At 35.8% G+C, this 12832-nt stretch overlaps 1 protein-coding gene across 1 annotated transcript in view; it reads left to right on the top strand.

Moving 5' to 3' along the window:
- Nucleotides 1–767: 767 nt before the first annotated feature.
- LOC150087945 (mitochondrial adenyl nucleotide antiporter SCaMC-like) overlaps nt 768–12832 on the top strand; it is an 84196-nt gene continuing 72131 nt past the window's right edge. Inside the window, exon 1 of the mRNA XM_090370523.1 lies at nt 768–1037. Within this exon, the coding sequence (XP_090226649.1) occupies nt 825–1037 (213 nt within the window). The 5' untranslated portion in view covers nt 768–824. The remainder of the gene's footprint in view (nt 1038–12832) is intronic.

Raw genomic sequence — 12832 nt, 5'->3', positions numbered from 1 at the left:
CCAAAAAAAAAAAAAAAATCACACCATTCCCTCCAAATGCCTGTCCAGTTCCTCCTTAAATTTATTCAACCTATCAACTTCCACAACGACAGATGGAAGCTTGTTCCAACAATTAACCACCCGCTGGCTGAAGGCAAATTTCCGCACATCTATTCTACATCTATCTTTTCTTAATTTGAATTTATGCCTCCTTAGGTTCGTAATCTGAACAAGTGGAAGGATCCCATCAGAATTCAGCATGCTCAACACATTCAAGGCCTTATACACCTCAATCAGATCGCTGCGCAGGTGCCTAGTCTCCAGCCACTGCAATTTGCAGGACTTAAGCCGCTCTCTTGGTAAGAGGATCCCTTCATTCCTCTCACCAATTTTGTTGCCCTTCTCTGTACACGCTCAAGCAAATCTACATCCTTCCTAAAATGAGGCCTCCAGACCTGTACGCAGTAGTCATGGCGTTTTTATTTTGTTACCTTCTGACTTTGAGATGGAATGGGATTCGTGTACATTAATGAAATACTGTATTTTTATGGAACTTAAATTTCCTCCAGGAAAATATTAGAACGTTACATGATGTAAATTCCAAGTTTTTAATGATTATAGGTGGCGACGTTGTAGCTTTCCGGAACTTCAGTTGCTGTAATATGTTGATAGATAGCTTGTGCTGCTATATATATATAATGCAGCTTTAACGCGGCAAATGTAGTTGTACCGGCATTCTGAATGAATGGGTGGTGTATTTCTTTATGGTTTTGGATATTGATACTTTGATTAGTATATATTTTTATTCTTTAGTAAGGTGCGCGACTTTTTTTTTTAAATCGTTTATGTGTGAAAAAATGAGAAATAAAATCGATATTGGAATTGTGCTTGTAAATTCTCATTCCGAACAGTATCAAGAATTATCTTCAGAAGAGGTAGAACGTCTTTACAAATTATTTAAACAATTGGACGTGAATGGCGATGGCAGAATATGTTTGGACGATCTCACTAAAGCTTTTCTACAAATGGGAATTCCCGAAGGTCGCGAAGATATTAAGGTAAGTACAACACTTTTTATGAAATTTATGTGTATTAACCTAAAATGGGCAAAATTCACCGCTATTGACCCCCTCTACCACGGCCATTATTTTTTTGTCTCCTTTGTTATTTTATTATTTAATATTTAGTATTATTATTATTATTTTTTTTTTTTCTGCCACCGTAAGTTCTAAAAATTAAGATACACGTCAATAGTCATCTTCGACATACTGTACAACTAATATACGACCTGACGACAGCAGTACTTTAGCACCGAAATTTCTATTGGTATTTAACTATTACTTTCGATGTATATCCTGAGCCCTATGACCAGGGCCTAACACAACGGTGCTAAAGGTATACATGTATTATTGAATGGTTGACAATGCCCGATTAACTTTAAATTAAAAGTAAATAAATGGAACGCCAAATATAAATATAGATTTAGGATTCGATCCTCATTGCAAGCCGGAAAAAAAAAAAAAAAAAAGCCAAGACAATATAAAAATAAATAAATAACTGCAAGTAACATTGATTTTGAAGACTGAAGTTGACTATCACTTTTATTTCATAATAAACCAAAAATCCAGTTCGAATGCAATAATTAAAAATATTATTGCTAATGTAAAGTAATTAAAAAAATCGTCATTGGTGAATTTTAATAATAAATTATGTATTTATCTTAATGTGGATGTTAGATTTTATTTGACTTAAATTGTTATTTTTTAAAAAGCAAAAAATAAAACGAATATGATATACGTACAAATAATTGTTTTTGGTAATTTAAATCTCTTAACATTGAACCATCACGTTAAAAAAAAAATTGTCGTTTTAGATAAAAGCATTATATTAAGTGGCAAGAAGTTCGACAAATGTAAATTAACAGATTTGAAAAGGCTTCATCTGCAGAGTTAAGTACATTTAAATTAAAAAAAGAGACATCAAACTTCATGTATTGTTTTATGATATTGTATTTTTTTTCTCCTCTATTTATTAATTTATTGCTGGAAACCGAAAACAATTCCTAAAAGGACAGTATATTAACAAAAATATACACAATGCAAATGGAATTGTATTTACAAATTTTAATGAAAAACCATGTTTGTGCAGTATATATAACAATAAACTCTAATAATAGAACAATTTATTTTAATAACAAAAATAATAATATAGCAGTTCTAATTAATAGAACTGGTATGTTATTTTATTTATTTTAAAATAATAACATACCAGTAAAGTGAAAATGGTGCTTAATGTGAACAAAGTTACATGATAATCAAAGTAATGAAAATATAAAATTAATTAGCTTGGGATTTCCAGAAATTGGAGTTTGCATCTTCTTTAAGTTTTTCTCTTTGATGAAAATATGTCCAAAAACAAATGATAATTTGGTTGGAGGACTTCCCATTTCTGTAGCCCCACACAGAACATTAAACAGCTCTAAAGGGATCATTTTGGAATGGAACATAATGTAACATTCATAACATTTCCGAGGAAGAAATTGCCGAAGAAATCTTCAGTACGAAATGCTGAAGGTTTCGTGGTGGTCTTAACTCCACAAGGAACATTTTTCTTACCTTCAGCACTCTTCTTGCATCAGTTTTCTTACAAGAAAGTTGACTGTCTTTATTGTAAGACCTGTCCATATATTCAAAATCCCCCTAGATGCTTCAAATGCGAGGAGTATGGGCATTCCCAAATACTATGTCAGGTAGCAGCTGTCTGTCTCCTATATATGTCTGCCAGGGGCAAAGGTTGATGTTGTTGTAGAGCAGATATCATCTTTTAAGGGCACAAAAGATGATATTGTTGTACACGTTGGCACTAATGATATCTAGAGTAGGAGACCGGCAGAATTGCTTAACAAGTACAGGTCACTGTTGAAAAAAAAAGGCCGTGAAATAGGGTTGAATTTGAAAGTGTCTGCAATTCTGCCCAGACACGATAGGAGGGAGTATATGATGAGAGCCTTGTCGATCAATTCGGCCCTGGAAAGATTGTGCAAGGCTCAAGGGGTAGAATTTTTTTCAGCCTGGACTGTACTTGTTAACAGGAGAGATTGCTTCTACAGGGATGGGATACACTTAAATAGAAAGGGTGCAAGAATATTTGCTGATGCTATCGAGGCAGTGTTAGGTGGGTCGGAAAACTGCTAGCTTGGGGGGGATACAAAGACGAATAGATTAACAGTAGCCACTGGCAGAGGTGAAAGAGATTCTTGCACTGCTTCTATTGGAATGAGCAGAAGCCGGGAAAACAAGATTCAGGATATTTCAGAGACTGCTGGGAGTCATTGCGGTACAAGTAAACACATGGGTTGTGTTAGGGTAGCTAAGAATAGAAATAGGTGCATGTATACTTGTGTGTACACCAATGCTAGGAGTTTAGTAAATGAATTTGAGGTATTGCTCAAAACAAAGGCAGATATTGTTGGGATATCAGAGACTTGGTGTCACACAGATATAAAGAATGCAGAACTGGAATTTGGGGAGTACAATGTCTACAGAAAGGATAGGAAGGGAGGAGGGGTTATGCTATTAGTTAAGAAATACATAAAATCCAAGGAAGTGAAGCCAGTGGACATCGCTGGACAGTGCAGTGTCGAGTCAGTTTGGGTGTGACATAAGCATTGGGAGATCAAAATTGAGAGTAGGAGTGTGCTATAGGAATAATGACTCTGATGAGTATAATAAGAAACTGTACAGGGAAATAGAGTGGGCCAGTAAATCAGAGAGTCTTATAATGGGAGATTTTAATTTCCCAGATATTGACTGGAGTTTGGGGGCTGATCACTAGCAAGGCTTTTGTGGATTTATTGGATGATTGTTTTCTACATCAGCATGTTTGGGAGGCAACTAGAGGGAGGAATACTCTTGATTTGATTATCAGCAGTGATTCTTCATGCATTAAGAATCTGCAGATAAATGAACCACTAGGTGGCAGTGATCAGTGTGCTGAAGTGGGATTTACTCAAAGAGGTAACTACCATTAGGGGTAAAGGGAAGGGTTATTGCTTTCGTAAAGGCGACTACAATGGACTGAGACAGTATTTAAATTCTATACAGTGGGACCAACTGATGATGTTACCAACAGCAAATGCAAAATGGGAAGCATTCAAAGAACTTATCTTGGAAGCTACTAGGCTTTACATACCAACTAAGAAATATTGTTCAAGGTTTAGGCCTAAATGGATGTCAGATGAACTGATGAGGCATATGGCAGAGAAGAAACATGCATGGGATACATACAAATTAACACATGACACAGAAGCCTATGATAGATACAAGTTGATCTGAAACATGTTACAAAGGAGGTTAGGCAGGCGAAGGCAGAGTACGAGAAATCTTTGGCAAGGGATGCAAAGAAAAACAGCAAAGAGTTCTTTACTTATGTAAACTCTAGAAGGAAGGAGATGAATCAGATTGGTCCACTTGATATCGATGGGTCAACTGTTGATGATCCTGCTCAGGTAGCTAACAAACTAAATGAATATTTTGCATCGACATTCACACATGAGGAGTTATTTAGCGAGGGGAAAGCCAGAGGTGTATTCAACTCTAGCAGTAAGCTAGAGAATCTTGTAATAACTGAGAGTAAAGTGGAGGAGAAACTGTTGAAGATAAACACAAGAAAGGCACCTGGGGTGGATGGGATCTATCCAGTTATATTAAAGGAGACAGCAGAGGAAGTAAGCAAACCCTTAGCCATAATTATGAGAGCTTCCTTGGACTCAGGGGAGGTACCCGCAGACTGGAGATGTGCAAATGTGACCCCAATTCACAAAGGAGGATCAAAGGCTGACACAAGCAATTATAGACCTGTGAGTTTAACTTCTGTTCCAGGAAAATTAATGGAGGCACTAGTTAAAGAAGCACTGCAGGATCATTTAGACAAGACTTCAGTTATAGCTCGGACACAGCATGGTTTTGTTAAGGGGAAGTCTTGCCTGACCAATTTGATTGGATACTATGATGCAGTCACAAAGGAACTGGATGCAGGGAATAACTTTGATATTATATACTTGGATCTTAGAAAGGCTTTTGATACTGTTGCACATGGAAGACTGCTGCACAAATTGGAGCAGTGTGACATTGGAGGCAAATTGCTGCTGTGGATAAAGGGGTGGCTGAGGGGGAGAAGACAGAGTGGTAATCAATGGACACTGCTCATCGTGGACTAATGTTTTTAGTGGAGTCCCTCAGGGCTCAGTGTTGGGTCCATTATTGTTTTCTGTATTCATAAATGATATTGATGATGGTATATCAAGCTTAATGTCGAAGTTTGCAGACGATACAAAGGTAGGCAGGGTTGTCAAGGACACTACTGACACTATGCTGCTGCAGCAGGATCTGGAAAGGTTGAGCAGATGGGCTGAGAGGTGGCAAATGAAGTTTAACATTGACAAATGTAAAGTACTACACATGGGAAACAGCAACCCCAGAGCAACGTATCAACTCTGTGGTACTACACTGACAATGGTAGAGAATGAAAGGGACCTGGGGGTGGTTGTGCAGGCAGATATGAAGTTCTCTGAGCAGTGCAGACGGGCTGCAAGAGTAGCTCATGGTGTATTGTCAATGATATATTGGAATTTTTCTAGCAGGGATAAGGAGGTGATTATTCCCTTGTATAAGGCAATGGTCAGGCCACACCTAGAGTACTGTATACAGGTCTGGAGGCCTCACATCAAGAAGGATGTAGAGCTGCTGGAACGAGTACAGAGAAGGGCAACAAGATTAGTGAATGGAACAAAGGGGTGCTCTTACAAAGAAAGGCTTAAGTTTTACAAATTACAGTGTCTGGAGACTAGGCACCAGCGAGGTGATCTGATAGAGGTGTATAAAGCATTGAATGGTTTGAGCATGCTCAATGCTGATGGGATTCTTCCTCTCGCTCAGAATAATCACCTGAGAGGGCATAAATACAAATTGAGGAAAGACAGATGTAGGATAGATGTGCGGAAATTTGCCTTTAGCCAGCGAGTGGTTGGTTGGTGAACAGACTTCCATCCCTTGTCGTGGAAGTTGATAGCCTAAATAAGTTTAAGGCTCAGCTGGACAGGTATTTTGAACGAACAGAGGGGTGAAGTGGAAGTGGTTTTTTTTTTTTTATGGCTGATGCTGCATAAGCTTGCTTTCTTGCATCAAATGCCTCTACTAATGCTATGTGGCTAAAAAGACAACTCACAATCTGAAAACACTGATGTAACAATAATGTCCCAATTGTCAGGATGCCCATCCTGAAAAATGTTATTTGCCAATGCAGTCAAACACACTAAAGAATTTTCAACACAGATGGATGTTACAGTTCCTCCTAAAATATCTTTCCTCGTTGATGCTGAAACACTGACAGCAACAAAAACAAAGAATACAACAAATACTGCACTACTAATATCAGGTCAACTCACAATGCCTCAAGTCAGGACCATTGGCAAAGGAGAAAGATCCAAGTCCTGCATAGAATAAACATTTAGATCGAAATATGGACATTGATGAAAATCAGATAATGAGAAAGCAGTCCTCTTGCTAATTATGAGATGGATGTTGGTCATCTGGTATTTCCAAAATGAGACGGATCTAAACATTATTGAGGGAAAATAAAGCCGACCAATCCAATAATCTTAAACCAAAGCACGCAGAAAATCAATTCAGTGGAATTGCAGAGGACTAAGAAACAACCTAAATGTATTAAAATACAGTATATAATACACCATTTTTACAAACACTCATTAAAAAATTTAGGAGAGAAGGGGAAGATAATAGGAATCCCACTTTTAAATCTCCAAAAAAAAAAACAAGCCGTGGTGTATCTTCTGTGGACAGATTTTATCGAAGGCAAACTGTCCAAGACTTACATAAATGAGAAAAGTGGTCCAGTAATACCTAAATTAATTTCAGTTCTGAAAGAGAATAAATTTTATGTTAGAATCTCTTTATGAAATCAGATTTTCTTAGAAAAAATATAAAAGCAAAGGAAAGTTTTTTTTTTTTTTTTTTTTTTTTTTTTAATAAAAAAAATATATATATTCTTACAGGACAACATATTTGCAACTTACAAGAGAAAGTATGCCTATCATTTATATTGATGAAACCTGAATCAATAACAGTTTGATGTTTAGTAAATGCTAGGAAAGTCAATGTTTGTGGCAGCTATAAATCAGGGAATGCTTCAAAACAATGTTTTATGTGCAGGTGGAAAAATGGGATTTTATTCCTAATTCAGATTTTGTGTTACAAAGCAAGCATAACAGTGGCATTTTACCATTGTCAAATGAATTTAGTAATTTTTGGAAAATGCACATCAGATTAAACTGTTAGCCAATTTATCTGAAACAACAATGCACCCAATTATTCCATACAGTTCATCATCAGCCATTTTCAATCCACTGCAGGATGAAGGCCAGCAACTTTCCAGTCCTTCTGTTTTGAGCACTGGCCATCCATTTACTACCCACAAACTGAATTCCATCTATCCATCTCCGCCTTTGACTTCCAGGTTTTCTTCTAGCTCCTCTTGGATACCATTCTGTTATTTTCTTAGTCCATCTGTCATCATGTCTTCGAGCTATGTGTCCTGCCCTTCGAGCTATGTGTCCATACAGTTAAACAAATCTAACTTGTCATTCAGAAAATAGGATATAATAGATTGGTTTCCCTAGCAAAATTTGGCAATCGATTGGCAAAATGCCATTCCGAAAATAAAATATAAATTTTATTCCATGCTTGAACAAAAAGGATTCCTGGTTTTAAGATTGCCACCATATAACTGCAATATTAATGCCATTTGAATGTGTCTGGGCAGATTTAAAAAATATATATTAGAAATTTTAATATTACTGAGGATCTGTTTATGGATAGATTGTTAGAATTAACTATTTGTGGACTTTCTTTGATTGGCAAAGAAACCTGGAAAAAATGTGCTTGTGTATCAAATTTGGAAGAATTTGGAGAAAAGATACTGTGATGGAAGAGTTGTGACCCTCTAATAATACTAATTGACTATTTATGAGCTTAGTAGTTTAACTTCCATATTTTCTGTTCGTCCTTCTAAATAGAAATTCATCCATTTCATCTTCAGAAGGAAGAAATGAATGAATAGAAAATATGGAAGTCAGTTTATTGACACTATTGAAGGTATTGTTATTGTTTCTATTTACAGTATAAGAAATTCAATGTTAAATTAGTAGTAGTAGTAATAAAATGTCTCTACTTCATACTGAATCAATAATATATTCATTCGTATATCATTACAGTTTTGAAATACTACCCTATTTATTTAACCAAATCGTCCTTTTTCAGGAAATTTATTGTACTGACTTGGTTGTATACGTAAATTCAGGATCACATTTTGCACTGTCTGAAATACTTTTGTTAATGCCACTATGCATATAGAACAGCTGCTTGGAGCTGCTGCCAACACAATACTGAAATCAAACACTACCAAACAATGATGTAATGGTTGGTGAGTAAGAATTTGCTTCCTTGCCAAAAGGATGCAAAATAAAGCATGGAATATTTTTTGCCAAAATGCTGCACTAGAGAATTTTAATTATTTATTACACAATGCTCCAACTCCATATACACACTACTGCAATTTTACAAACAGAATCACTGAAGAGAATGTTTATCCCAATATATAACATCAGTCAATAGTATTAGCTATAGTAAAACTGTTGAAAGATTCTTCCTCCCTCAGCAATTCTTGTCCTATATCTTTGACCAGCTGTTTAGGGAAAATCCTGGAAAAGATGATCCACAAATGACTCTTTCAGATTGTTGAAAATCAAAATGCTATATTGTTCCATCAATTTGGTTTCAGTTGTAACAGGTCTGCAACTGATATTCATTAAATTCTAAGCAGACATTTAAAATTTTTTTGTTAAAAAAAAAAAAAGAAAGACAAATTGTAATGTTTAACTCTTGATATTAATGAAACATTCGATTTATAAACAATTAATAAAACATTCGACCGAGAGGTAACCTGCCTCAAATTGATGAGAATTTTTTTCATCTCAGACTTTTCAAGCACAATTCCAGAATGCTTTGTCCATGATTTACACACAAGGAGTACTTCAAGGATTGATTTTAAGCACAACTCTTTCTTCATTGCATACCAGTAACATAACTAGAGACATTCCAGCTATGGTGAAAACTTGTGTGTGTTGGCGATTTTGCTGTTTTCTGTGAATCATACAGCATGGCTACCATTGAAAGAGAACTTCAATTGGCAATAACTAAAATTGAAACTTGGATAAAATGCAGTGGCTATTATTTAACTGAGGGGAAAACTACAGCAATACCCTTCTGAAAATTTCAGCCTCTTATATGGAACCTCTCTTAAAACTGAAAGGCATAGAAATACCCATGACAAATTCCCTAATACTATTAGGTTTAGTTTTAGACATCGAACTAAATTTTCATAAAGTTTACCCACCTGCAAACTACATGCCTCCAGAAATTAAAAATCGTTTGTGCGGTATCCTCAATATCTTGGTGCTGACAGGCAGTCATTGCTGAATATATACCATGCTGTAATCCAGTCACAGACTATGGAGCTATAGGGTGCTTCAGCTAAAAACATCTTATATCTCAACACTGTGCCTTTCGACTTGTGCTAGGTGTCTGCAGAACCTTGGTTCACAGCTTGTACTTACAAGCATGTGACCCCCCCCCCCCCTTTATCTTAGAAGACAAAGCCCACTCTGTTAATCCACTCCCAAAATAGGAAGCCTTCCACCTCAACCATCATCTTTGGCCTACATTGTATGAAGCTAAGCCTAATGAAATTAGGTCTACTAGGATATGCCTTTTGAGAAATAGTACACAACTGGAAAATTGAATTCAAGAAAATTGAAATGTGCCCTTTACCTGTATGGGATAAACATCAGTTAGACATTAATCTATTCTTTGCTCAGTGGTCAAAAAATGCCATTTCATCAGTTAACATCCAACAGCTACATGATAATCATGCTTCAGAACACTCCGGGGAAACTCTTAATCCCACTCATATCTAGGTGTAGCAGTTGCATTCCCATCTCAAAATTCCCTACATTTGAGTATAAGCATACTTTCTGTAGAATTATGTGTCCAGCTTGCATTAAATGAAATATGTTGCAGTCATCACTTTCTATGTTAATATATTCTGATTGGCTTAGTGCCATCTCAGCTCTACAGGGTAAACATCCTTGTTATCATCCTCTCCTACAGGAAATTGGCATTATAATCAATCTATCAAAAAAATCCCTCTGAAATAACCCTTTGGATTCCAGGATGCTTTAGAATAGCAGGCAGTGACAAAGATATTGCAGCTAAGTCAGTGTCACAGCTGCTAGACAAAACAATGATAGGCTCTTATTTTGGACATGTTATTTGAAGAGCAAGAGATGAGTGGGCCTGGCATGGAGAAACCAAACCAACAATAAATTACATGAAATCTGATCCACAAATATGAGACTCCAGCATCAGAAAACTTGCAGAGAAGTAATGCTTGCTAGACTGTGAATTGGCCACACATCTTGCACCCTATTAACTAATGAAAACACCCCTCATTCTTTTGGTATGCCCTTGGTTCAGAAATTCTAGATTACTTTGCCTCCAGAGTTGATGTAATAATCAGAACTGTACCTGCCCTTCTAGGTAACTCCTCAGATCTGAAACTATTTTGTTTCATTCAATAAATCTGCTTTCATAAAAAACAACAAAACATGAGTTAACATTTTAAGAAATCTAGAAAAGGCATATCTTGGGTTCTGATGCCATTGTGTCATAAAACTCTTGAGAAACAATAACCTTTGTTCATGAAGAAGTTTTTAGTAATAGGAATACAAAGAGTATACCAAGTTTAACTAGGAATTAAATGATTCATTGGTATCCAAGAGGAAAGTGAGAGAGATGGAAGCTAAAATAAGTTACTTGGGGTTGATGGAATCTATCCACTTATATTAAAAGAGATAAGCAAACCTTTGGTCATAATTATGAGAGCATCCATGGATTGGAGATCTCTCCTATTCATCAAGAGGGATTAAAGGGTAGAGTGCATAATTATAGATCTGTAAGCTTGACTTCTGTTCCAGTAAAATTAGTAGAATCAATGGTTAGAGACGTACTGCATGACCATTTTGACAAGGAATGGGGTCATACAGCAATTGCAGCATAGATTTTGTTAAAGGGAGAACTTATCTGACCAATCCAGTTAGCTATGATGGATGCAAAAAATAATTTATCATATACTGTGATTTCAACAAAAAGCTTTTGACACTATTCCACATGAAACGCTGCTGTGGATAAAAAGATTGAGCGTCAGAAGATGGGTCGGTTATTAATGGACAATGCTCTTGGGCTGATGTTCTTTGTGGCATTCCTCAGGTTTCTATCCTTGAGCCATTACTGCATTTATTAACCATATTGATGAAGGCAAATATAGATTTTCTAATGACCAGATGACCAAAAAGGTTGGCAGGGTGATTAATGACAAGAATCAAGGCATACTACTGCAACAAAACCTAGAGAAATTAGACATGTGGACTGAGAAGTGGCAATTAAAGTTTTAACATTGATAAATGCAAGGTATTGCATATGGGCAGTAGTAATCCACAATAATATGCCAGCTGTATGGTACCACACTCAAGGCAGTGGAGAATGAAAAACTCCAGATGCTACAAATTCTAGCATCTGGAGACTAGACACCTGCGAGGTGATCTGATTGAGGTTTGTAAGGATTTAAATGGCTTTAGCAAACTGAGGAAGGACAGTTGCGGAATAGAGGTGTAGACGTTTTACCTTCAGTCAACAGGTGGTTGATTGCTGGAACAAGCTCCAATCATTGTTGTGGAAGTGAGTAGTTTGAATAAATTCAAGGAAGAACTAAACAAATTATTAGAGGGGATGGAGAGGTGAAATGTGGGGTTGTTTTTTTTTTTTTTGCATCATTTGTTACCATTAATACTAAAATATTCCTATAACAAAGTCAAAATTGTGATTTTGTTGTAGAAGCGAAACATTCTGGAGAAAATGTAATTGCCCAGTAATAGTATGCCTTCAGTTCTTCAGAACTGCACAAGAATTAATGAATGTAAACATAAAATGCATTGTCTGCCACAGAATGCACACTAATGCTAGGTCTGCCACTGGCAATGGGAATATAAAAAATTTGAGGGGGGGTGTGCTGAAGATAATTGAAAATGTAATGGTACTAATTAATATTTCTTTAAATGCAGAAAAGTATGCAAATAATAAATGTTCATATTTTGATGAATATTTGTCACTGTGCTGTCTTTTTTTCTTTCTGTCTTATTAACAGTCAAAGAAAGAGCCTAGTTAGCATACTTTAAGGTAAATATTAAGTAGAACACTAAGAGCTTAGGGCAGTAACTAGTTGCATGAAACAGTTGTAATTTATACAGATCTAGATAAATTGCTGCACACTTGCATCCTTCAACATAAAAATTTAAATATTTATAAACAACTCTTAAAATACCTATCAAGTGACTAGAGTTTCACCTTACACTGATCTGAAATGGGAAGTTTTGTGCATTCAATACATTTAAGAGTTTTAATAGTTCTCTTTTATGAATGTAGATTAAATAACATTAGAAATTCATTTGAGATTGTGAAACTGAATTTTAGATAGTAATTTTGGTATATTACAATTTTTTTTTTTTTTTTTTTTTTTTTTTTTTTTAATAAATTCTGTTCAGTGAGATAAGCACAATACTATAAAAGCATCATATTGTTTAACTTCTGTTAAATCTTAATGTTAAACAGAGCTCCTGTGGCCATTGGAAAGTATGTGTTATTAAGCATTAATAACAAGAGAC

This window comes from Mastigoproctus giganteus, chromosome 3 (assembly GCF_048544385.1).
Source record: "Mastigoproctus giganteus isolate SK-2022 chromosome 3, ASM4854438v1, whole genome shotgun sequence".
Classification (NCBI taxonomy): Eukaryota; Metazoa; Arthropoda; class Arachnida; order Uropygi; family Thelyphonidae; genus Mastigoproctus; species Mastigoproctus giganteus.
This window is presented reverse-complemented; position numbering and strand designations above follow the sequence as displayed.